The sequence below is a fragment of the Nuphar pumila genome, chromosome 4 (assembly GCF_984573655.1).
Source record: "Nuphar pumila chromosome 4, dmNupPumi1.hap1.1, whole genome shotgun sequence".
In the NCBI taxonomy this organism is placed as follows: Eukaryota; Viridiplantae; Streptophyta; class Magnoliopsida; order Nymphaeales; family Nymphaeaceae; genus Nuphar; species Nuphar pumila.
Window position 1 is genome coordinate 132,130,902 of NC_143252.1, and position 27,180 is coordinate 132,158,081.

A 27,180-nucleotide genomic window follows, 5' to 3' on the forward strand; every position below is an offset into this window, starting at 1 on the left:
ATATATGAAATTATGAATCAACTACGCAAGGCATGGCTTGCGCTTTTGAGCCCCTTTCACTCTAACTTCCTCCAAGAAAGGCTCACGTGTTCCCTATTCTTGCTAGTCAAGAAAGGCCTTGTTTTTTTCCGGCAATCATTCTAAAGTTTGAATTATGTTCAAGTATATGCTTTTATTGCTATGCGATTCAATGTTTGGATACGTTACACAAATAGGCTACCTTTGACATAGATGGTTCCTTTGTTTTATTGAACGAATTGTGCATGTAGGTTCAAGACAGGACTATATATTATAATCCGATATTGGGATCTGTTCTTGTGTCACCATTAGGGTGATTTTGATTCATATTATGGTGATTAGTTTTTTTGGATAATGAAAGCAGTCTGTGCCTACCGCAAAGGTTTTAAAGGATTCTTTCCTTGTTTTTCTCGAATATAACCATGCATTTTGCAAGCTTGATTTTATTATATGAATAGACTTGTGTATCGTCTGATTCCAATGAACAGGTTTTTTATGAGGTTTAAAAATTGATGGTATAAATATTTTATAAATATCATAAATTTCTAAAGACTTAAAAAATCATAATTTTTAATCGAAAAAACACAATCCAAGTGTCATTTCCTAATGAATTAGCCATATATAACCTGAAATCGCCTGTGGCAGGCTGTGGTGTGCACAAAAGGGAGTAGGCAGTTACCCTCTACCCGGGGTAAATGTGGGCTGACAAGCATTATATGGAATATAATTTCTGTCATATCTTCCTGTTGAATCTATGAGATAAATGAATGAATTTTGGCTCTTTAACACATCCAAACCTGATGATCAGACAAATGAATGAGATCATCGGGTTTGATTTTGTTAAAGATCTGAATTCAGTTGAAGGATCAGAGTCTGAGTCCAATTCATGTTGTGTTGGATACAATTGGGTCAGATTTGGTTACACCTAGACCTGAAATAACCAGATTCATTTTAATCCCTGTTGAAGGTGTTTGGATGCAATCACTTATCTAGATAAAAGGATCTTTGTAAAAAATTATATCCTCTTTATCGAGATAAGTGAGTGCAATTCAGATGTCTAACAAATCCAAACCCGATGATCTCAATTATTTATCTGATCGGGTCCGGACTTCACCAAATCCAATTAAAGTGATCCCAACCTCAGCCTTTGCATGGTGAAAAACCTTATCAATTTCTTGGTTACCAGAATTCCTATTCTCAGAATGAAGATATCCCAGATAACTGTGGATTTTCAGTGATATCCAAATGCACTCTGCGTTGCCTAACGTTCAAATAACCAGTTTGATTTGTATTGGTACCGACCAGACCCGCCCTGAACCTTAATTTTTGGGTATGGGTATGGAAAATGCCGACCCAAATAGTATTCAGGTAACACAACCCGAGCCATATAGGGGCCAGGTTTGAGTCATGATTTTTGCGGGGTACCCGACCCGACCCAAATAATTTATATATATTTTTAATAAAAATAAATTTCTAAAATTATGTGGGTCTGAGTTTGAGATTTTATTTTCGTGACTTGATAAAACCCGAACCCAAACTCAAACCCGGTTATTAGTTATATAAGTGAGTCCGGGCCAACCTTGACCCGGACTTGACCCGACCCGTTGATAGCCCTACGTTCAAATAAGCAACTCCAGGGCTTCTCTCTCTCTCTCTCTCTGCGTGCGCGTGTGTTGTGAGAGAGAGAGACCGGCTCAGGATTTGGAATAGGTATGGGATGTTCATCATTTTTCATTTTTTTTCTGTTTTTAAAGTTTTTATTTTTATTTTTATGTGGACCCCAATTCTTACTTTGGCTCGAGAGAGCAGTCTGATAATTTTGGGGTTTTCTTTTTTGGGCTAATGCTCGGTGTTTCTTCTCGATCTTGCTCCTTAATTATTCTGGTTTCTGACTTGCTAGTTCCTAAGGGTTTCTATATGCTTTTGATGGGTTTAGGACTTTAGGGTATTGGGTTTTCTTTTTTCTTGTGAAAAATTTAATTTGAGCTCTTCATTCGGGTTTAGCATGAGAAAAGCTTAAGTTTTGCGAAGTCTTGATGATTCTTCTCTTATTATGATGTGAGCACTGCTTCATCCTTCCAACTTTTGATTGCCTAATCCTAATCCCAGCCATAACATGGAAATATTTAGGAATCGGTCTTAAAACCTGTGAGTTTAGCTTATTTAAAGTCGGTAGGCAGGTTATGAGTTTTGTAATTCTTCTTCAATTGTGATGTGGATATTGTTTCGTTCCTCAAATTTTGATTGCGTAACACTAATCACAGCCCTAACGTCAGCACCCATATGGAAAGAGTTGGGAGTGGATCTTCAAATTATTATTTTTTAGCTTATTTGAAATGGTTAATCGTTTGCACTTAGTGTTTTTTTCGCTAATGGAATTGCATGAATGAACTTGTCTTTGCCTTTTGAGCAGCAATTCTGTGTTAGTGGTATCATGGGGGATGTGGATGTCGTTGATAATCATTTGGAGTGGTCTTCAGAATCTGAATCTGAATTGGATTCTGATTCAGAAGTAGTAGGGGATGCTTTAGATTGGTTGGACTTGAAGGAGGATTCTGGAGATGGAATAGTGAAAGGAGGTTCAAATTTTGCGGGGCAAGGAATTGCATGGCGACCCAATGCCCATGGAGGCCTTCACACCCGCCCTGCTACTTCTTACCAACCCTTGAGCAACCGTAACCAGAAGTTTGTCAGTCATATCCATGCTGGTCCGCTAGAGGTAAACTTGCTCGCTAGAATGATTAATTCCACATACTATTATATAGTATTCATGATTAATGCCGATATTATTGTTGTTTTATTTCTGTTCTATAAATTTTTTTTGTTCTTAAATTGCTGTGAACAGAATTCCTTTTCGATGTTTAGAATATGTTCTTGTTTCCATTCTTATGATTACCATTTGCAGCATCCGGCAGAGTTATGGGTTCTGGCTCATGTTCATTAGAATGCCGTAACTTTGTTAAAATAGAGCTGTCTCAAGAGACTCAGTATGTTGATTAGTTCTGGTGTTATTTCCTATGCCATCACATTTTGTTATTTATTGTGATTTTGGAATAGGAATGGGAGGGTAGGCTCAATGTAGGCATGTCAAATTCTGTGACAACTGCCATTCGTGGAAGTGTTCGAGACATGGCTATTGGGAGAATGAGAACCAATGAGAAAGCAGACCGTGCCACTGTTGAACAGGTTGGTTCCCTCTTTCTTTCCCTTTCTCTTCTGTTGTAAACATTCTCAGTCATTCTCTTCTTTTTGCAGTTTTTATGTGTATTTATTTTACTACACATTGTGTAGCTGCATATTTAAATGTAAAAAGGGTTCATTTTCTCTTTTCAAAGATAAGAGGCTGTTCATTTGGAATGGTAGGAAGCCAAGTCTTGAAGCTTGGACCTAACTTGAGGTAGTGATGAATATTGACTGGTGATGGGTCTGTAAGAAGGGTTGTATATAGTCAAATTCCAAGATGCCTTAGTTGATGCTATTGGATCAAGTCAGATCTACTCAGCCACCTTGTGACTTGGGACTAATGGGTTACTTCATGTTCTGGTCAAGCTTTATCTGACCATATGTATTTTGTTGCAGGCTTTGGATCCAAGAACACGGATGGCTTTGTTTAAAATGCTAAATCGTGGAGTCTTTGATGATATAAATGGTTGCATTTCCACTGGGAAGGAAGTATGTCTCATGAAAACTTTCACAATCACAAGCATTTTACCTGAATTTTGATTTGTAATTAACTTTTCTTTTGAACAACTTATTTCTAGTTCAATCTTCTAACAAAAGCTTACCTTTTTAAATCCTGCATTTTCTCATGATATGAATACTCACAGTGTGATGTGAAGCCTTTTTATTTCTTTTTCATAATTCAGATGTTTGTTTTTATGTTATTAGCTCTTCCTGAATTATGTGAGCCTTTGATTGTTTGTCAGGCTAATGTGTATCATGCAACGAAAGCTAATGGTGAGGAACTAGCTATCAAAGTGTACAAAACTTCTATTCTTGTATTCAAGTAAGTACATAGCATCTTTCCATGTCTTATGGCAAGATTCAATTAGGAATTCTTAATTGATAGGTTTGATGTTTCCATCCTGTCACATGTGGTTAAGCCACTTTCACACAATATCAACCTGGGGCATTTACTAGCTGGAGGGATTATAAACTGTTCCTTGTTGTTGAGAGTAGTCATTTTTCATCCATAGTCCTGTTAATCTGGTTTTACCTGTCTACCTAGATTGACTGTCATGTAAATATTTTTGTAAGGCCATTTCGGTCATATTCATATTGTACCATGATAGCATATAGTGAAATGACTGAGGGCCGTGGTTTTGACCCTCTCTCAAGTCACAAACTGTTTCAAACATGACATAAAACACTTGAAGACATGAAACAATTCACTATAATTTTTTATAAAATATATCCATGTATTGTTAAAATTTGCCATCTAGATTTACCTGCGCAGGGAAGAAGAACAATAGATAGAGAAGGCGCTGCAGAAAGTCACGTTCAGAATAGTCTTAACGTGACAGATTGTATTCTGAAATATATATTAAGAGGTTACAATAATTAGGGTATGAAAAAACCCTGTGATAAAAACAAAATTACAACATAACAAACAATGCGTCAAACAACATTGGGTCCTTGGTCCAGACTCGACTTGGATCCAAACCCATATACCATACGACTTCTTTTCACCCTCCCTCAAGTTGTACATGGTCCTGAACCATGAACAACTTGCCTTTCAGCATCTAGAACCTGTCTTTCGTCAATCCTTTGGTGAATATATCAGCAACTTGCTCTTCAGTTTGCACAAAAATAGGTTTAATCTCCTTTTCTTCAACCTTTTGTCTGACGAAGTGCTGGTCTATCTCAATGTGTTTTGCCCGACTATGATAAATGGGATTAAAAGACATATTGATAGCACTTTGGTTGTCACATAGCAGAAGCGATCGAGCAATCAATTCTCTTATCTTCATTAGGAGATGCCTAATCCACGTAGCTTCAACTGTCGCGACAACCATCGACCTGTATTCAACCTCTGTGCTCGACCTAACAATGACTTTTTGTTTTCTACTGCTCCAAGACACCAGATTCGACCCAATGAAACTACAATAACCAGATATTGATCTCCATTCATCTGGGTCTCCCGCCTAATTAGCATTAGCATAAACAATAATCTCATGTGCACCTTGATTTAATTTGCTCTTCCTTTACACCAGTCTATCACCAACCGTACCTTTTAAATACCGTAGTATTCTCTTAACAACCTCCATATGTTCTGTATGAGGTTCATGCATGAATTAAGATACCTGATTGACTGAATACACTATGTCGGGCCGAGTAAAAGTTAGGTATTGAAACATACCTACTATGCTACAGTATCTGGTAGGATCTTCATATAAGTCCTCTTCTTTAGAGCTCAGTTTCTAATGGATGATACTTGGGGTTGCCAAGGGTTTACAATCCTTCATGTCTGCCCTACTAAGAATGTCCATCGTGTACTAGTGTTGAGTGAGAGTAAGAGTATCACATGTCTTGTCAACTTCCACCCCAAGAAAATATCGTAGATCTCCCATATCTTTCATTTTAAATCTCCGACTCAATAATTTTTTTACTTCCTCAATATGGGTTCTACAGTTCCCTGTAACAATAATGTCATCTACATATATCAATAGGAGAGTGGTTACATTCTGTTTCTTGTAGATAAATAATGAGTGTTCTAGGAGGGACCGTGAGAAACCATGCCTCTAGATCTCAAGCGAAAAACTCTCAAACCAAGAACGAGATGCCTGCTTCAAATCATAAATAACTCTTTTTAACTTGCATACTTACTAGTTAGAATCTAACTCTGCATATCCAGTGGGCTGTTCCATATAAACTTTCTCATTTAGATCCCTATGCAGAAAAACATTTTTAACATCTAGCTGGCTTAATGTTCATCCATGTTCAATGGCTAAAGCCAACATAATTTGAATGGTCCCCGACTCCTCATTTTTACAATCGGACTGAATGTTTCATCAAAATCCTGCTCTTGTTCCTGTGTGAACCCTTTGGCAACAAGCCTTGCTTTGTACCTTTCAATACTCCCATCTGGTTTATATTTGATCTTGTAGACCCATTTTGACCTAACCACATTCCTGTTGGGTGGTCTCGGGACAACTTCCCAACTACCACATTCATGTCGGGTTTTCATCTCTTCATTCATTGCTTCAATTCACTTCTTAGAATTTGCAGCTTGATAGAATGTAAAAGGCTCATCCTCTTTGTTTATGGACGTTAAAACAATTGAAGATCCATTGAATTTTTTTTATAGCTGACCCATCTGTCTAGTGGGTGTCGAGGCCGAGTAGATCTCCTAACATCCAACGCTTGTGTAGTGGTAGGAGCATCAATTTCTCGACTGGAGACAGATGGAGGCTCCTTCTCTCATCGGGTGTAGACAATACCTTTATACCTTTCTGTTTTCAAGGGAGGTGCAACAACTTCTTCTGGTTGTGATTCATCTGCCGATTCCTTGCATGGCTCCTTCTGGCTGCATTCCAAAGGACAACCATCATTAATGTTGGAGAAGAGTTTGGAGCTTAGCCATGAGTAGTACACCTCAACATTAGAACCTGAACTGGAGGGGTTAGCAGACTGATTATCAAAATTCATCTCATCGAAAACAACATTTCTCGATATTTTGATGCGTTTGCTCGAAGGATCATAGCACCTGTACCCCTTGTAATCCTCAGAATATCCCACAAACCTACACTTCAAGGCTTTGTCCTGAAACTTATGTTTCAATGAGCTGTTAATATGCACGTAACAAATAGATCCAAACACATGTAATTCATGCATAAACTGAGATACCTTATTAACCGAATATACTATGTCGGGTCTAGTAAAAGTCAGGTATTGCAACATGCCAACTAAACTGCGATACTTAGTGGGATCTCCATATATATCCCCTTCTTGTGAACTCAATTTCTGATGGATGACACTTGGAGTTGTTAACGACTTACAATCTGTCATGCCTGCTCTGCCGAGAATGTCCAACGTATATTTGTGTTGAGTAAGGGTAAGCATATCATTTTTGTTATTAACTTCTACCCCAAGAAAATATCGCAGCTCTCCCAAATTTTTCATCTTAAATCTCTGATTTAATAACTTCTTCACCTGCTCAATGTGGCTTTTACAATTCCCTGTGATGATGATGTCATCTACATATATCAACAAAAGAGTAGTGACTCCTTGTTCATTGTGAATAAATAATGAGTGATCCAGAAGAGACCGAGAAAAGCCATGCCGTTGTATTTCTAGAGAAAAACTGTTGAACCAGGAACGAGAAGCTTGTTTCAAACCATAGAGTGCTCTCTTTAATTTGCATACATATTTTTTGGCGTCTCATTCTGCATATCCAGTGGGTTGTTCCATGTAGACCTCTTCTTTTAAATCCCCGTGCAGAAAAGCATTTTTTACATCCAGGTGGCTCAATGTCCATCCATGTTTAATGGCTAGACTCAACACAATACGAATGGTCCCCATCTTAACTACAGGACTAAAGGTTTCATCAAAGTCTTGGCCTTCCTCTTGTGTGAATCCCTTGGCTACAAGTCGAGCTTTGTACTTTTCGATGCTCCCATCTGGTTTATATTTTATCTTGTACACCCATTTTGACCCAACGACATTTCTGTTCAGTGGTCTAGGCACAATCTCCCATGTGCCACATTCATGTAAGGCCTCCATTTCTTCATTCATTGCTTCTACCCATCTTCTAGAGCTCGCAGCTTGATAGAACATAAGAGGCTCATCCTCTTTACATATGGATGTCAAGAATAGCTAAAAGTCCAATGAAATTTTTTTATAACTTACCCACTGTCAAGCGGATGTCGAATCCGTGAAGATCTTCTGATATCCATTTGCTGCGAAACAGATGATCCAGAAGGATCCGTGTTCATACAAGGAATGAATGAGGGTTCTTTCTCTCGCCGAGTGTATACAATACCCTTATACCTTGTTGGCTCCAAGTCATATGTGACAGTTTCCTCCGTTTGGGTCTCATTGGCTGAATCCTCATGTGGCTCATTCTGACTGCAATTTTCTGGACAGTCTACTGTACCATTGGAGAAGAGTTCTGAATTTAACCATGGGTAATATACCTCAATGCTGGAGCTTGAGTTATCAGTATCCACCATAGTTGAATTATTATCCTGATCAGCAAAGTTCATTTCATCGAAAATAACATTCCTTGATATTTTGACACGCTTACTCAGGGGATCATAACACCTATACCCTTTGTAATCTTCGGCATATCCTATAAACCTGCATTTCAAAGCTTTATCTTGGAACTTGTGCCTGAGTGAGCTATCAATGTGCACATAACAAACAAACCCAAACACACGTAATTCATGATAATCAGGTTGTATGCCAAAAAGAGAGAAGTATGGTGACTTATTTTCTAAGATATTCATGGGCAAGCGATTTATCACATGAACTGTGGAGTGGAAGGCCTCAGTCCATAATGATGTAGGGAGATTGCTCCCGTGCATCATGCTCATTGCAGTCTCAACAATATGTCGATGCTTCCTCTCAGCAATCCCATTTTGTTGAGGTGTATGAGGGCAAGACACTCTTCTCTTTATCCCATTATGTTGAATAAAATTAACAAAATCACTCAAGGAGAATTCACCTCCTCCATCACACTGGAAATTAAGAATGTTGGTAGATAAATGATTCTGAACGAAAGAGTGAAATTTCTGGAACAATCCAAAAACTTCTGATTTGTGCTTCATAAAGAATATCCAAGTATAACGTGAGTAACTATCAATGAAAATAAGATAGTATTTACTGCCAGAAAAAGAAGTAATTGGAGCAGGACCCCAGACATCTGAACAAATGACCTCAAATGGCCTTGAAGCTCTTTTATTAATGGAAGCAAAAGGTAAGACATGACTCTTACATAGATGACAGCTAGAACATTTTGTATCAACGACTTCTGAACTCAGACTGGACTTAGGAATAAGATTATTCATGACAAGTTTTTCAATAAAATGACGACCACAATTGCCAAGACGACTATGCCAAAGTCTTGGCTTATTACTTTCATAAACATTAAATAAAAAATCAGAATAAAAAACTTGACGTTGGTGAGGCTTTAAGGATGAATAGTTGGGATGAATGAAGGAAGGATCTTCTTGGAAGATGTACATGTTGCCCCATCGTTTTCCTTCAGCGAATGTCCTCCTCGTGCGAAGATCCTTGACATAAACAGAAGAGGGAGTAAATTCAACTGAAGCATTTGCATCATCAACAAGTTTTGAGACAGAAACAATGTTCTTTTGAATATTAGGAGCATGGATGACACTTGGAAGTTTAAGAGAGGACTTTGACATGTGTATAATGACATTTCCAGTGTGTGAGATGGCATGATGTGATCCATCTCCTGTGACAATGCTATTCTTTCCAACATAAGGTGTAAGAGTCGAGAGTTTACCTACATCACCTGTAACATGAGTAGCTGCTCCGGAGTCGACATACCAAGTTCCTTTGTCATTTTGTTTCATATTTAATCCTGCCAAGGCTGCCAACAACAACTCTTTTACTTCTCCATCCTTTCTAGCCTCTGCTTGTGGAGCTTTCCCTTTGTTTTGAGGATTAAACCAACAGTTCGCTTTAATGTGCCCTTTCTTGTTGCATAGGAAACAGGTGGGAATGGGTCTTTGTCCCTGGACATTGGGTGTTGGAAGTATGCCACGACCTCCATAGTTATTTCTTCCTTGTCCTCCTTTTCCTCGAAAAGAACTTCCTCTACCTCGACCATAACTCATTCCCATAGCCAGCACATCTTGTGTTCCGGAATTCCCATGAGAGGCTTCAGAGGAACCTTTTAGATTCATCTCATATTGCAATAGTTTTGCACGAAGATCTTCAAACTTTGGAAGTTCTGGTAAACATAGTAAGGTTGTCGTCATAACATGATAATCTGGCCCCAATCCACTCAAGGTTTGTTGTACTTTATCTTTTTCACTGACAAGACACCCAACAACAGCCAACTGATCTGTGATGCCTTTCATTTTATTAAGGTATTCCATAATAGACATGGAATCTTTCTTCAGCATTTAAAATTCTCGCTTAAGAAACATAATTCTTGCCTCAGAAATTTGTGAATATGTTTGAACTAACATATCCCACAGTTCTTTTGCCGAACAATCATCAGGAAGAGCAATAAGGACCTCCTGTGAAAGAGTTGAGGTGATATATGCCACTAGCGATTGATCTCTCTTCATCCAAGCAACATATTCTGGATTCTTGTGAAGAACAACAGATTGTTCTCCTTTATCGTCGGCCTTTTCTTGCGAAAGAAATTCTGGAGGCGGTGGGACCGATCCATTAAGATGACCAGAGAGGTCCTGACTTTTTATAAACGGAATAATCAGTCTTTTCCAGGTTAAGAAATTGCAGTTATTCAGTTTTTCAGATACTAGTTGACCGAGAAAACTTGAGGACAGACATGATTGCCCGTGAGTAAAATCCATTTGGTGAATATCTTTGAATCGACGCTTAGGTATGAGAAACAAAGGGCTCGGCTAACAGAACACTGCTATCTTTGAATCGACACTTGGGTATGAGAAACAAAGGACTCGGCTAATCAGAAAAATTTTCAGATTGACAGTGATTGGCAGGTAGCAGGGAAACACATATTAAATGCAGGGAAAAACAACAGGAAAAACAACAGTGAGGAAATCACAGTTCAAGAGAGACAGGTTAACAGTGATTAGCAGGTAGTAGGAAGAACACACAAATTAAATATAGGAAAAGCAACAAGAAAAACAACAGAAATCAAACCACAGATCGAATTAACACAAAGGAAAGGGGAACCTGATTTAATTAGACACAGGGCACAGATTTTGCTGATAGAAGCACACAGATTGACGCTGTGTTTCTTTGAGATTCACGGCTGATAGGTCCAGATTCATGCTGAAATGAGATTCACACAGCTGATAGGTCCAGATTCACGCTGTGTTTCTTTGAGATTCACGGCTGATAGCAGAGAAGAGGACTGTCCAGATTCACGCTGGGATGAAAAGCACACAGCTGATGGGTCCAGATGCACGCTGGGTCTTTCTTCACACAGATTCACGCTGGTTCACAATACCACGCAGATTCACGCTGGGGATTTCTTCACGCAGATTTTTCTTCACACAGATTCACGCTGGTTCACAATACCACGCAGATTCACGCTGGGGATTTCTTCACGCAGATTCACGGCTGATAAACCCACGCTGCTGACGCTGATGGATTTACGCAGATTCAAACTGTGATACGCTCCCAGATTCTGCTTTGATACCATGAAAGAATGGAAACCCTATTATCGGCAGTGAGAGAGGGGAAGAGAGAGAGAGAGAGAGAGAGAGAGAGAGAGAGAGAGAGAGAGAGAGAGAGAGAGAGGAAAGAAGGCTCAGTCGATCGTGACTGCCTTCTCATTCTATTTATTAAAAGTGTAAAACACTAGGGTGCGAAAATACCCCTTTACATAATGTTAATTTACAATACATGAACTGGATCTGGACCCGATCCATTACACAAATGGATCGGGTCAGACATACACAGTGAAAGTAACGATGCCTTCTTTTCACTATGATCTCAAAAGGCCTTGAAGCTCTTTTATTGATCGAATTGAAAGGTAAAACATGACTCTTACATAAATGACAACTAGGACATTTTATATCATTTGCTTCTAAACTCATACTAGACTTAGGAATAAATTTATTTGAGATGAGTTTTTCAATGAAGTGACGACCACAATGACCCAGCTAACTGTGCCAAAGAGTTAGCTTATTACATTCAGAAACAACAAACACACACTCAGAAGAGACCAATGAAGGTGTCTGATGGAGTTTCAAGGATGGGCAAGTGGAATGAACTAAAGAGGAGGGATCTTCTTGAAAGATGTACATGTTGCCTTTTTTTTCCCTTCAGCGAATGTCTCCCTCGTGCAAAGATCCTTGACATTAACAGAAGATAGAGTAAATTCAATTGAGTCATTAACATCATCAACAAGTTTTGAGACGAAAATAATATTTTTCTGAATATTGGGTGCATAAAGAACATTTGAAAGACTAAGGGAAGACTTGGACATAGGTATAATGGCATTTCTAATCTGTGAGATGGAGTGATGAGAACTATCTCCTGTGACTATACTATTTCTACCAACACAAGGAGTAAGGTTTATGAGCTTACCCGCATCACTTGTAATGTGGGTTGCTGCCCCAGAGTCGACGTACCAAGTGCCTTTGTCATTCTGCTTCATATTCAGTCCTGCCAAGCCAACCAATGTGAATTCCTTTACTTCTCTTCCAACCTTTGAATTTTCGGTGTCTTTCTTAGCCTCTGTCTGTGAAGATTTTCTCATATTCTGAGGATTAAACCAATAATTTGCTTTAATATGTCCCTTTCTATTACACAAAAAACAAGTAGGGATGGACCTTTGACCTTGTTGATTGGGGGGCACATTGTGCATTGGAAGCAATCCACGACCCCCAAAGCCATTTCTTTCTTGTCCTCCCCTACTTCGAAAAACATTTCCTCCTCTTCCATAAGTCAGCCCTGTAGCAAGCACATCTTGAGTCCCTGACTGCCTATGTCACATGGGTGCGGGTGCGACACGGGTGCGGTGTGATTTTAAAATTTTTGGACACGAGGAATCGTTTATATATATATATATATATATATATATATTTATAAAAAAAAGTGCAAAGACAACACAGTCTGTGACTGTGCAGCCCCCTCCCCCCCAAGATTTTTTTTTAATTCTGTAGCCCAGATTTTTTTTTTAAAATAAAATTTTAAAAAAATGGACCAAAATGACCCTGGGTGCGTTGACCACGCCCAGGGTCATGTTGACCAAGTCCGAGCCGCACCCGTATCGATGCGGGTGCGTCGACCTTGGAGCCGAGTCCGTGTGACATAGCTGACTGCACATAAGTCTCCTCAGAAAATCCCTCCAAGGTCATTTCATACTGCAACAACTTTGTGAAAAGAAAGACCGGGGAAAAGAAAAATTTCAGACGAGATTGGGGAAAAGAAAAAGATTTTTCTTGACTTAGAAGAGAAAATCGAGAAGAGATAGATCTTTCAGACGTACCTTTGAGATCGATTCCAGTTTCAGCTGAAGCGTGGCTCTGATACCATGTTCGATTTTCAATCTCCAGGTCGTTCCACGCGTGAGAGCTGAGAAACAAAGAGAGATAGAGAAAGGGAGAGAGAAGCTGGAAAAAAAAACCCGATACCCTATTATCTTAGGGTCAGCTGCTGTGTAAACTCCCTTATATTAACATGCTGTACCCTCATTACAATAATTTATATTAAATAATGCCATTAATGAGAAGTTAATGTCACGGGTCTGTATCTCCAGATCCATGACCCGTAACAAGGGAAAACACTTCTTCTTTTCACTTTGCACGTAGATTTTCGAATTTTGGAAGCTCTGGAAGATACAATAAGGATGTTGCTAGAACATAATAATTTGGCCCCAATCCACTTAAAGTCTACTGTACTTTATCTTTATTACTGACCGCACATCCCACGATAGCTAGCTGATCCGTGATGCTTTTCATTTTATTGAAGTACTCCATGATAGACATCAAATTTTTCTTAAACATATGAAATTTTCGCTCGAGGAACACAACTCTTGCTTCGAAAATCTGCGAATATGTCTGAACTAGCTTCTCCCACAACTCTTTGGCTGAACAATCATCAGGAATAGCCACAAGTACTTCTTGTGAGAGCGTAGAGGTGATATATGCTACCAATGCTTGGTCCCTTTTTATCCAAGGAACATAATCTGGATTTCTAACAAGCACATTAGAGGACACCCCACCCCTTTATCATCCTTCTTTTCCTGTGAATTGAACTCTGGAGGGGCCGAAATTGATCCATCCAGATGTCCAGAGAGATTTTGGTTCCTTATAAAAAGAACAATCTGTTTTTTTCAAGTCAAGAAATTGAAATTATTTAACTTTTCAGAGACCAGTTGACTAAGGAATTTAGAAGAAAAACCCATCTACGAAAGAGATGGATCCATTTGAAAGAACACAAAGGAAAAGAATGACGTTGAATTCTGGACCAGACTCAGTTCACCGAGGGAATCAACCACACTAATATTCTGCTTTTTTTTTGTAGAAAGAATCATGACAAATATGGTATATCCAGACGTGATCAGAGAGCACGAGAGGTCTTATCCTATCAAAACAGAATCAGTCCCTGATATTGATAAAAACTCAGATTGCAGAGACGTCAAAGAACTTTACAGTCTGAAACAACAAAGATATTGAAAGAAGAAAGATTTTAGATAAACATTAGATTGATGCTATTTCAAGACAAAAACGAGGTTTCAGATTGACGACAAGAAATCAGAGGAAGAAACAATATTTCAAGACAAAGGAGTTTCAGATTGACGGCAAGAAAAGACAATTCTGAAGAAAATGATTTTAAACAGTTTCTTTAGAGAAGAAGAGGACCAAATCTGAAAGAAACAAGATAAAGTACAGATAGACAAAGAATCGAGGATCGGAAAACAATCTTGACTTGGAATCTTAGATCATCTCCTTGGACATACCTTTTGGAAAAGCAATACCAGGCCCAACTTTAACACTGCTTTGATACCATGTTAAAATCTGCCGTCTAGATTTACCTGCGCAGTGAAGAAGAACAATAGAGAGAGAAGGGGATGCCGAAAGTCACGTTCAGAACAGTCTTAATGTGACAGATTGTATTCTGAAATATATATTAAGAGGTTACAATAATTAGGGTACGAGAATACCCTCTGATAAAAACAGAATTACAACATAACAACAAACAATGCGTCAAACAACATTGGGTCCTGGGTCCAGACCCGACTTGGATCCAAACCCACATACCATACGACTTTTTTTCATGTATATCTCTTGCTAACATCTATAAAGGTAACAAAGTAGAAACATCCTCTTTTGGAATGGACAAGTGAAGCCCCTTAAACATTAGAGTTTGCAAGAATAAAAGCATGCAAGGACTTAGAATTACTAACTTCAAATGATAATGCATGACTGTTAGTTATTTACAAGCCTCATGTTCCTTGACCAAATCAGATACAACTATTTTTGTTTCATTAGCTAGACCAATAGAGAACATGTGTTAAAGTCTTGAATTAGACACTTGCCCAAGATGCTGATGCCATTGAACTAACAAATCTAAAGCTGTAGTATCGTACCCGAAAGCAACTAACTGACTGAGGTCTCAGGTCTAAAGAATCAAATAACACAAATGTCCTCTTCTATGACGGGTTCCAAGCTTCTTCTTTGACTGCTGGTCCTGCACAACACAACCATCAGAAGATAACACATTACAATTATCGTTTTTGACCAACGGGAATCAAGTCCATAGCAAAAGAGGAAACATGATGCACATATGTCTGGAATCAAATTGTGATGAGATGTATCTTGAGAAAATGACATGGTAGAACCATTTGCAGCATAGAAGGAGCCATGATAAAGTTTACAGTTGGTTAACATAATTTTTTTTGCTGTCATACAAAATGATGCTCCTAATCTATCAACCAGCATGTGTTAGGATCAGATACATCTGCATGGTGTAGGCTTTGTTATCTGTCGGTTGCAAGAAGCTTGGGGGCCCTCTAAGTCTGCAAGGAGTTGACTTTGTTGTCTATTTACGTGTGCTCTTCATGACTAAGGCTTATCCATTTCTTCTTGAATTAGCGATCTTTTCTTCTTGTTTGTTGCTTGGTTCACATATTATCCTGTTCTTGTAGCTAGTGTTTGGGAAGCAAGAAACCATTTAGTGATTGTGAGAACTGAAAAAAGGTCACATTAGTCTAGAGTAACAATATTGTGTGCAACTTCGGCAGTTTTTCTATGGAGATACAAACATTGATATGCTACATCTTGCAGATTTTGTTGCATGTTTTGATTGTTTGATGTCATTACATTTAGCTCTGATTTAAATTAGCACTTTTTATTTGATTTTATATGGTCATTTATGTCAAAGATGATTAGCTAAAAAATTTTGCTGTGACTGTCTTGAGTTGTTTGCATTAACTGAGCTTTTCTTTGTTTAACTTTTTCAGGGATAGGGAGCGATATGTTCAAGGTGACTTTCGATTCAGACATGGTTACTGTAGGCACAATCCCAGGAAAATGGTAAAGACATGGGCAGAGAAAGAACTGAGAAATCTTTCTAGGTAAGCATCAAACAGCAAGATTTTCCTGCTAATGACGGCTCACATGTAAAACTAAAGATCTAGCATGGTAGAAAAATACAATGATATATATATATATATATATATATATATATATATATATATAATTTTTTTTTATAAATAAAAAGTAGGCCTTGGAGACCCATAAATGTGTGGATGATTTCTGTGACCATGACCAGTTTCTATTTTCCTTTTTTTTTAAATAGCTGGAAATGAGCATTTAGAAGAGAAATGGGATTGTATTTATATAAGTTTATATCTCCGCTGGAATGTCATTTTGTACGCAACGATCAAACAGACACAGACATGATCATTGTTTGTTACATCATGTGAATCTGGTAGCATATTTATCACGGTAACATGGATACTCCAACTTATCCCCCTCTTGTGTCCCCTTTTGAACTACTAAATAAAAAATTACACAAGAATCTTATGTCTCATGTCCTTTTAGCCAGTTCCTTGTGATGTAGATACTTATGAGTTATGACAGGATAAGTTGAACATTTTTTTTTTCACTTCCTGTATAATGTTTTCTTTTCTGTTTTGGGATGTCTAATAGTAATATATCTGCTTATGATGGTATCGTGGTCCTTTGATCACCATTAAAATTATCTTATTCAGCAGGGAGTGCTATGACTTGATCTCATGTGTCCGTTTGGATATTGTGAAATGTGGGTGTAAGCCTTTTTTACATTGGATGAAATGCGGTCTCTTCTTCCAGAATACTAGTTATTGAGGAGGTTTTGCAAGTTATTCTGGTGGCTTAGTGAGGTAGCAGTTATTGGTTGGGCGGACATTGATCTGTGAAACAAAGGTGTGAGAAATTTCCAGTTAGATCTTGAAGCTATCTGCTGGACAAGGACATGCTCGTTGTTCATCTTACTGTTCTATACTTTTCAATGTTGATAGCAGGTTGTTAATGTTAACTTTGGTTATTGTCAGGGAAGAACGTAAAAATCTATTAAGATTTTGAAAAGGTATAAATATCTCTTGGAAACTACCGACATTGGAATTTAAACTCGCATGCTTGTTTCATGAATGTAGGTTATAAAATTCTGTCTATTCTTTTGGCAGTCAGTTTTAGTTCGCATGGGGCTGTGCTCACTGATAGGATGGGAATGCTTAAGCTCTGATTTCTTGCTGAAACATCTAGGCGTCCGGAAATTTGATCGTCTTACAGAATTTGCCAAACTGCTAAAGAGCCTATTTTTCTTTATGAATTTGCCAAACTGCTAAAGAGACTAATTTTCTGTATGAGAACCCTTGCTGGGCTCTTCCAATTATGGTCTATACCTTTCCAAGTCCACACTTGCTGAGCAATTTAGCTCCTAGCATTTGACCAGAAATGGGTTTTTGACTTGGAGAATCTTTCCAGTTGATTGATTTTGGTGCTTGGTACATAAAAACGATATAGGAAGGAAATCCAAATTGTCGGAGAGGAACAGGTGACCATGGGAAACAAGATGGTTACGGACGCCATCCAAATGGTCGCCTATGGCGTGCATTGGCGTTTGCGGGGAGCTCCATTGTGGATTCCAGGGAATTCATCCACTCAACACCCTCTCACTGAACCGGTTGTTTTGCAGGGGTTCTCTGCAATACTTGCTGAGCCCTGAAGGCATTAACGTGAGGCTTAGGAGCAACACCTCACTTCACATAATCATGAACTGCTTCTATACAGGCTCGTTGGATGCTAGAGACATTGTACCTTTCCTAGACAACCTCTGCACCCTCCGCTACGTCGTGTTTCTAAAGAACCTAATAGGTCTGTCTGCCTTCATTACGTAGATCTCCTAGTCGTTCTTGGTTACCAGAGGAAAAGTCCCATCGTGATGACAAAGGTTGGAAAGTAGTCATTTACAAGAGGAACCATAAGGTAAACTGGTTGGTGGAGAAAGGTAAGCATCTTCAGACGGGTCATGGCGATTGGTGGTGTGCATCATGTGCAACTCTTAACTTTAGGAAACACAGGTTTTTTATCTTTTGTGGATTTGCAAAAGATAAAATGATGCTAGGTTAAGTTGTGACCGTAATGGGCGTCTCCGTAGATTTCAATGGAGGGCTATTCCTGAGCATAATGGGAACAATATCCACCCCTCCCAAATACCTGATAATGAACTCTGGTTCGGTGCTTGAAAGTTTGTATGTGATCCATCCTGTTGCAACTAGTGGCAGCCATTTTCTTTGCTCGATTTTGGCTTCGCGTGTCCCTCTGATACTGAAGTTTCCTCTGATTTTTTGGTCATCGGAGGGAGAACCACTATCCGGCTGTCTCTGGCGGGGGAAGCCGCTTGTGTTAAGATATTGTACCTAATATATATATATATATATATTGAATTATATTTTGTATGTAAAAGGGTATTTCAGTCATTTTGTTATTGTAATAGGGGTCGATCCATTAGGGGCTGCTTTTGTAATTTCTATTTTATTTTTTGTTTTTATTTGTTCTATTTATTATGTCATGTGATTGTTGGGACAGCCCAACTAGTCGTTGGGCTAGTCCCAATGGTTATATTTATGACTGTTGGGGGCTACTTCGACGACTAGTTGGACTGCCCCCTTTGTTCTCGGCAACACGTTTTTCTTGAGGCCTATATTTGTATCTAGGACATTGAGGCCTTGTATGACCAGGTTCATTACAGTTATGGCAAATGATTTTTGATTCTTCTCTATTCTTACTAAAATGAAGAGGTTTGTATGGCTTGATGTAATGTCCTGGTTTAGATGCTGCAAGTGTGCAATCATCTTCTGAACCATTGCTAGAAGTGGCAAGCACACTAACATTTTTACTCATATTTAACCTAGGTTTTTTCTCCCCTAAGCTTAGTGAAAATCTCATGAATAAGAGGAGGTGATGAAGATGATAGTAATGAGGCCCTTGTTTGTTCAATCTTGGCTCTCAAATCATAGAGAAAAGCGAAGAGTATATCTTCCTCAACTTGAACTCTTCACATTTCTATACATTTACCTTCCCATTTGGGTTCAAATTGGGTCCATATGAAAGATACCTTCATAAAGTAATGTCTTACATTTTTATCTCCTTGTTTGATATTTTTAACTTTTTCTTGGAGATAATATTTCTGAGCTATATCTTTTTCGGTAAACATACCTCTAAGATATTTCCATGCTTCATTTGCCTTTTTGTATCATGACAGGTTTGAGACAATTTTTGTCTCAACTCCACTTAGCATCCATGAAAGAATTTTTGTGTTTTTCATTTCTCATTCATCCAATTTCTTGTAGTATTCTTCCATGGCTTTGTCTCTTACGTCAAGATTAGTCTCAATCCCATTTTCACCTAATATAATTTTGGGAGTAGGTTCAAGGATAGTACCTCTTACGAATCCCCACAAACCTTGACCCTTGATGAATGTCTTAAGTGTCCCTTCCAAATGTTGTAGTTGCTTCCTTCAAGTTTGAATGGCAGAATAAAGTTGGAGTTGCTTGTATTGTGTGGGAAAAATTCACCCATATTGAATTAAAAGAAAAAAAAGTCACCTCCACGAAGGAGAATAAGCATGCTTTTCGACGTAGCCCACCAATGCACGATTGATCATACACCAAGCTTTGATACCATGTGAAGAAGCCTTACAAACAATCAAGCTTTCAAATAACTTGATACTTCAAACACTCAAAACATATACAACAACAAAATGACATTCAAATGCTTCACACTACAAAAGTAGGAAAGTGTGTCAAATGCACTTTATTCATAAATATGAGAGGATAAAACCCCTTCTTCAATTACTGTTTACAATGGGTTTGATCACCTTTATTTATAGAGAGCATCTAATATGAAAAGAGACGGGCTATTCAGCCCAACGGCTCTATGTCCAGACTGTGTACAAGAGTCAGTGGCTGACTGTTGCTACTGACTGTACAGAAAAAGTAAAAAAAAAAGGAAAATAAATAAAATGAAAAATTACAGAAGATAACAAATAAAAATTATAAGAATATACGTATATACTTTAAGTATGTATTTATATACATATACTTATACATATACATACTCTTGTATTATGAAGAGTATATATATATATATTCAAGTATATATGTATTATTTTCTGACACTGTATGCTATATTCCTTAATACAATAACCTTTTTTTCTTCTCAAAAAAAAAAAATGAACATGGGTGCCTTACCACTAGAAAACAACAAAAATTTTGTTGAGGTGGAAAGCCATGGTTAACAGGATATTAGTTTAAAGAAATGTTTTCTTTCATTTAGAAAATGATGCATAGAAATTGAAAAGTAAACCAATTTCTTTTCATTCTCTAAATTTGGCTTTCCTGTTTTCCTTTTTTTTCTTGCTTTCTTAAATGGTTGAATAATATAACTTGAATCTAATCCAGTGAAACATACTTTTGAGGCATTCTTTCATTCCTGTCTTGTTGCTATTTTGGTGTAGGCCTTCACAGTGTGTGATCAATCTGAATGTCATGCCCCTATTAGTTTGCTGTCTGAGTTGCTTATCTTTTCACTAGAAGTGTGCCAAGTTATTATTTCGTTCTTATTTAATTCCACAAATGTCTTCTCCATCAAATGCAGGCTAAAGGCAGCAGGAATTAGGTGTCCAACGCCTTATCTCTTGAGGCTTCATGTATTGGTCATGCAATTTATAGGTGTGGAGCTTTCCTTGGACTTGATCTTTTGTTTTGTTTTGTTTTGGTTTTTGGTTGTGGAGAATGCCTGAATGGTTTGTAATTCATCTTGGGCAGTTTCATACGATTAAATATGATGCTTATGAGTGTCTTTTGGTATCTGGCCTTGGGAATAGCCAACTAAACGTTTGGAGCTATCTGACTCTTATTGTGGACATGGTTATGTAGGAAAAGAAGGTTGGGCTGCGCCTCGTCTGAAAGATGCAGGCCTGCCAGAGGAAAAACTGCGCGAAAGTTATCTAGAGGTGTGATAATATTTTGATAATTGATTATACTTTTCTATTGCTTGTATTTTCTGTATTTGCGCATCTTAGCTTTCTTGGAAGTTGGAGGCTGTTTTAAATAAGAATCTTAATGCTGATTATGTGATGCTAAGAAGCAACAGATACATTGGATATAACTTCCAATAATTGGAAAAAATAAATAAAATCACAAGGGGGAAATGAAATAGCCGAATGGTTAGGTTTCACTATTTATAACTGCGGGGTCTCGGCTTTGAATCCCACAATGGTTGTCCCCCATCTTGCATGTGAAAAAAAAGGTCACTCAGAAAATTAGTTACATGTGCTTATTTTGCTACATTTTGTTATCTCTCTTTCAGTAACGTGGTTGATTTGAGTTAATTGTTTCTGGTCCCTGTGACCAATGTCGTTCAATGTGGTTCAATGGAGCAAGGTTGGCTCCAAAATCTAATTGACCTGATGTCTGCTGCTGTTTAAGCAGATTCCACAAGGCCTTCCATTTCTGTTTGGCTAAATGTCTGGTTTTGGCATTTCACATCTGAATCGAAGAAAACTTCATATCCCATTACCATCTTAAACCAGATACATGCAAAACTGCATTGTATAAGGGCAAATAGGCAATTGAACTCTTGTTTTGTAAACACTTGTTTAGTTCATGTATGAATCAGATTAGGCTGCATCAAACATGTAAAATTCAGTAACGCGTACACCCAATCTGAACACAACACATATCCCTAAATCTAATGGCAGTCTTTATATGTTCACCTTTTTGTTTTTTTGGTATTTCATTAATAATTTGTTTGATTTTAGCCAGTATGTATCAGACTACTAAGGTTATTTTATTATGAGATATGCGAACCAAGATATGTGGAATGTTTTTCCTTTCTTGAACATAATTCATTGCCCATTGTTTTCTTTAAGTTTAGGGAATCTCTTATTGGTAAACATAGACAGATTATGGGTGAGGTATTCAAATCTAGCCTTTCTCATTATCCAACCTGTTGGATAGGTTAGGGAAAAAATAGAACACTTGAGCTCCAATTCCAGAATTGAAGGGCATAAATTTCCATCTATTTGTTCAATTTTTGCTTTCTTCCTCACGATTATTGCAAGTGCACTAACTTCTCAATCATAAAGTCCAGCGCACTTGGTCATAATATTGCAAAATTGCCACTGAACAAAATAGTGCTCCAATATATGAATGAGGTAACTGAGAAAAACTTATCCTCCAAAGAAAAAGTCCAAATACTTGCTAGTGCGGACAACTTTATTATATAATAGGACAAATGAAGATGTAAACTTAGTTTAGTATATCATGAATAGAAGCACTCTCTTTGATCCTTGATAAACTAGCATGACTTTGGGAAAAATGAGGTTCAAAAGGACAATTGTGTCAGAGATGTTGCATGTACAAATTTTTATTTGTATATTAAAAATGGAGGTGTCATAAGCAACTTTAACAAGGGGATCTGTATTTAGTTCCCACTTTTGTCATACCAAAAAAAGGTTAAGACATTACCTGTTTCTTTTAAATAATTAAATCTTATGGAAGATTTCAACCATAGTCACAGATATCGGTGATATTTTCAAAATATCGTGATATTATCTCTGTATTTTCAGCAAATAATATTATAGGTAAAATATCATGATATTTTGAAAATATTGCTAATTTGATAATGTTTTTATTTATTTTTTACATCTTAAATATGTTTTTCTTCTTTATTTTGCATTTTTACTTATTTATTTTATTATATATGTATTTATTATCTAAGCATGATATTTACTAACTTATTTTTGTTATTTTATATAATTTTTATGTTTTTAAGCCCTGAGATTTTTCCGAGATTTATCACCAAACCTATAATATCGCGAGAAATAGCCGATACCGATAGTTGTGATTATGAATTCAACAATATTGCTATTTTTAATCAGAACATCTATTTGCTTTTGTTCCCTTCAGTCCCAGATCACATAGTTCTTTTCTTTTGAGACGGTCCTTTTGCTGGTTAATGCCACCTATGGTTGAAATCTAGGGATTTTCTCACCTGTGCATGTATGTGTGTTGACATGCCACACAAACATGCCAATGCATACTCACACAATGCCAGCTTGCACAAGCCTTCTCCAAGTATTTATACTGCTTCATGAGCTTTTGTTTGATGCAGATAATTACAACAATGAGGACCCTCTATCAGAAGTGCAAACTAGTGCACGGAGATTTGAGTGAATACAATATACTTTATTTTGAGGTAACATGGCTCAGCATTCCATAGTGTTAGAAAATGATTTTCTTTTTATATGTCGAAATGTTAGTGAATAACTAATAATTCATCAATATGACTCTGATGCTTGCCTCCTATCAGGGCCATCTGTATATTATTGATGTTTCCCAGTCAGTGGACCTGGATCATCCACATGCCCTTGATTTCTTACGTGAGGATTGCCTTCACGTTTCTGTTAGTATACATTTTCCTATTTTCCACTCACCGTTAGTTGAACATAAAAGAGCATGTCCTTAATGATTAATGTATTTGCTACAGGACTTCTTCAGGAAACATGGAGTTGCAGTTATGACAGTTCGAGAGCTATTTGATTTTATAGTTGATTCTTCTATTGTTGACGAATATGTAGATGAGTACTTGGAAAAGGTTAAATTTTGAGCCCTCTTCACCTTTTACCACTTTTGCATTATGATGTAAAAAAAAAATATGCAAAATTATGTTCTCATAATTTAAAATTTTCAGGTTCAGCAAAGAATTCTGGCTAGAGATGCTGCTCTATCTCCTGAGGACGAAATTGCAGAATCTGTTTTTGTGCAGGTAATTTTAAGTGAAATGGTTGAATCTGATCTAGCAACACAGTGATCATTCAAAATTTCAAATATCCTGCCAAAGTAATGCTTGTGAAATATCAAGTATTCATTCAACCAAGAACTCCCATGGCCGTTGTTGTGGGACTTTGCATCATCCCACCAGTCCTCCACTTTGGTTCCCTTACAGTCGTTTGCTACTCTCTGGGAACATTTCTCATGAAAGTGGGTTTCCCCCTCTTATGACATTGATGATATTATTTAGTAATGTAGATCATTTTCTATCTTATACATCATTATGTGCATGATCTCTCTCTTATATATATATATATATATATAGGGCAGGCGTGGATCCTTGTTCATGGATGGGGTATGAATGCACAGATGCCATCCAATCTAACAGATGGATAGCAGGCAGCTAATACTTAGTGCTGCTGAAGATGTTCTTTGCGGGATTTTCACACATCCAGCGGTGGTTCTCCGTCTGTGTAGATGGAGGTTTGCATGGACCCCCTGCCCCTCTCAGAGAGAGAGAGAGAGAGAGAGCGAAAATGATTGCCTGACTATAAAGGTTGAAAAAGAACTGCCAGGAAAAATCATGATGCACAATTTTCTGGAAGTGTCTCTCTACTATATGCATGCATTGACGTCAGTTACTCATCCTGACCAATCAGGGTGCACATTTTATTGTGTTTTGTCCTGCAATTGTTAATGTTGCATCTGTTCATAAGTATTGTGAGTGTGAAATATGAACTATGATGGTAAGCTGTTTAGTTTGGTGGCTTCAGTGATCTAACGGTGATCATTTGTGGTTGAATATAGTTTCTTAAGTTTGAGTAAATTCCCTTTACCAAGGTTCTGCATTACGATTTTGACATCGTATCCCATATCCAGTTTTGTATTTTAGGTGCCGATAAGTACGTTGGGTAAAACACTTCAACAAACTTCCTGTTTCAGATTATGTTCCATAGATGGTGTTGTGGGGATAAGTGCGTAGCTTCAACATTCTTAGTGGTCCTTTTGGTATTTCCCCACCCATGAAAAGCCACTTTCCTGTAAAGGGGATGCACACATGAGAAAGTGCTTCCTCATGGGGAAGTGTACGGTTGCAGATACAGGGATACAGCCATTTTTATGAAGTTTCCAATATGAGTAGCATACAAGGGGTTACAGAGTGGAAGTTAAAATGAAGTTTCCGTGTGACATAGGCTTTCATTGGGAAGAGGGCCTTTTGTAATTATTATGTGAGTTCCACCATATATTTCCCACAAGGGTGGTGTTCTTTCACCCTCTTTCTTATTAAAGAAGGTTTCTTTCATGAGAAACGGCATGAAGCAACCCTCCCTTAGTTCATGTGGGTGGGTGTTCATGCTTGGGTGTGTCCTAATAGTCTACATAAAATGTTCCAGCATTCATCATTAAACGCAGTCGAGATCTAAGCTTGAAAAAATTAGAAGTAGACTTTCTTTTTGCCTCATGTTCACTGAAATTAGTAGACTTCCTTTTTGCCTCATGTTCATTGAAATTTTGGCTCTTCTTTGTTAGCAAAGTAATATTGCCCTCTGAAGGACAGCATTACAGACATGGCTATTCTCTTAATGACTCTTTGTCCATTGACAGTCTTTCATCCCACGGACATTGGATCAAGTAAAGGACTTTGATAAGGACATCATCAATATCACAAGCGGAAAAAGCACCGAAGGCATCTATTATCAAACAATTACAGGTCTCAAACCGGATCTTTCTGGTGTTCTGCTTGTACCAACGATACTGGAGAACTCCACAAGTGCGGGAGAGAGGCTGGAAGAACTGGTTTCGGCCAAGGTTGAGCCATTGGAATGCAACCATGATGCTTCAGGAACCAATTCTGTTGGTGGTGAAGGCGTGATAGGGGAAGATGGCTCTTCTTCCGAAGAAGATGATGATGCAAGCACTGGATCTGCATCCAGTGATGGGAAGACGACGCCAGCAGACAGGAAAGCTGCTCGGAAGGAAAACAAAAAGAAGGTTAAAGAAGAGAAGAGGGAAGCTCGGAAGACCAAAGTACCAAAAGCTGTGAAGAAAAGAAGGAAGAAATTGTCAAAGGACAAAAGCCAACGGTAATGGATCTCTTTGTTAGCCTTATAGTGCGATCTTTCTTTTTTCTATTAAGTGGAGAGCATGTTTTTAAAAGCATATAGCTTGAGGCAATATTTTTTGTGATTTTTTTTTTTTGAGTTATGATAATATTGTTCCTTACTGTAACCTATTTTGCAAGTCTCTGTGATCACAAAGACAAAAAAATTACAAACAAAAGCAAAAAGAAAAACTATGTAAGCAAATTGGGTTTCAAAAAGAATGAATGTAAGCAGATTGGGTTTCAACAAGAATCAAGTGGAATTCCAGTGATGACATGCATGAGGTTGACGTCAAGTAACTCCGGCCTCATGTCACATTGATATGATTATGGATACCTGACGGTAAGTAACTCCAGCCTTTTCTTATGAAGTTTTCAATATGACCAATATATGAGGGGACATGATGCGAGGGTCAAAATGTAGTATCCGGGGTATCCGGGTGACATAGCCCCAGCCTTACGAGCATTTGCTTTTGGATTGAGATCAGCACTTGAATTTTAGATACCAGATAATCAATATCATGACTCAAACAATATCAATTTAAATCTTCCCAACCTTATGGTCAGAGAAACTGCATCTGGGATTGAAGATTTGGTTCGTGTTGGCTCAGCCTGCCGGTCAACATTCCAAAGGTGTAAAACTCCGAGGATAGGACCCTTGCCCCAGGGCTTATGCTGGGCGTTGGCTTGTGCAAGGTGGAAGATGCTTGCAAGATTAGAACCTTGACCACCTTTTTAAATGGTAAAGTCCCAGATCCACTAGGACAACCCCTTTAGAGCCAGAATGCATGCTTATTACGAGTACTGTACAGAAAATTCAAGCCTAAGTTTCAGCCGAAAGCAAGGTTAACCAATAGGGAGTTGTGACATATAGGTACATACAATTAACCCCACTCAACATGTAACAGACACATTCTGGATACAATAAGAGAGCAGGGATTCAGAGAGCGGCTAAGTGCCATGGCTATTTGAAACAGTCCTTCACATGACATCTTTTTATGTGGGGCCTGCGCTATGTAGCTGTGGGTCCCATGCAATACTGTCCCTTAGCCGCTCCTTTGATCTCAACTCACAATAAGCAGATGGTGCCACCAAAAACCAACAA

The 27,180-nt window shown here is 38.0% G+C and overlaps 1 protein-coding gene across 1 annotated transcript; it reads left to right on the plus strand.

Moving 5' to 3' along the window:
• The first annotated feature begins 1,678 nt into the window (after window positions 1-1,678).
• Window positions 1,679-26,294, plus strand: LOC149841101 (uncharacterized). The gene is made up of 13 exons (XM_090003588.1): window positions 1,679-1,728; window positions 2,432-2,737; window positions 3,076-3,204; window positions 3,598-3,690; window positions 3,945-4,024; window positions 16,115-16,228; window positions 20,796-20,869; window positions 21,077-21,153; window positions 23,316-23,399; window positions 23,514-23,606; window positions 23,691-23,798; window positions 23,895-23,969; window positions 25,580-26,294. The coding sequence occupies exons 2-13, from the start codon at window positions 2,453-2,455 to the stop codon at window positions 26,060-26,062; spliced, it is 1,695 nt and encodes a 564-aa protein (XP_089859714.1). The 5' UTR covers window positions 1,679-1,728; window positions 2,432-2,452; the 3' UTR covers window positions 26,063-26,294.
• The last annotated feature ends 886 nt before the right edge of the window (window positions 26,295-27,180 follow it).

Coding starts and splice junctions, on each gene's coding strand:
- LOC149841101 (XM_090003588.1), top strand. CDS start 2,453: ATGGGGGATGTGGATGTCGTTGATAATCATTTGGAGTGGTCTTCAGAA. Junction 3,205..3,597: donor ACCGTGCCACTGTTGAACAG/GTTGGTTCCCTC, acceptor ATTTTGTTGCAG/GCTTTGGATCCAAGAACACG. Junction 23,607..23,690: donor AGGATTGCCTTCACGTTTCT/GTTAGTATACAT, acceptor TATTTGCTACAG/GACTTCTTCAGGAAACATGG.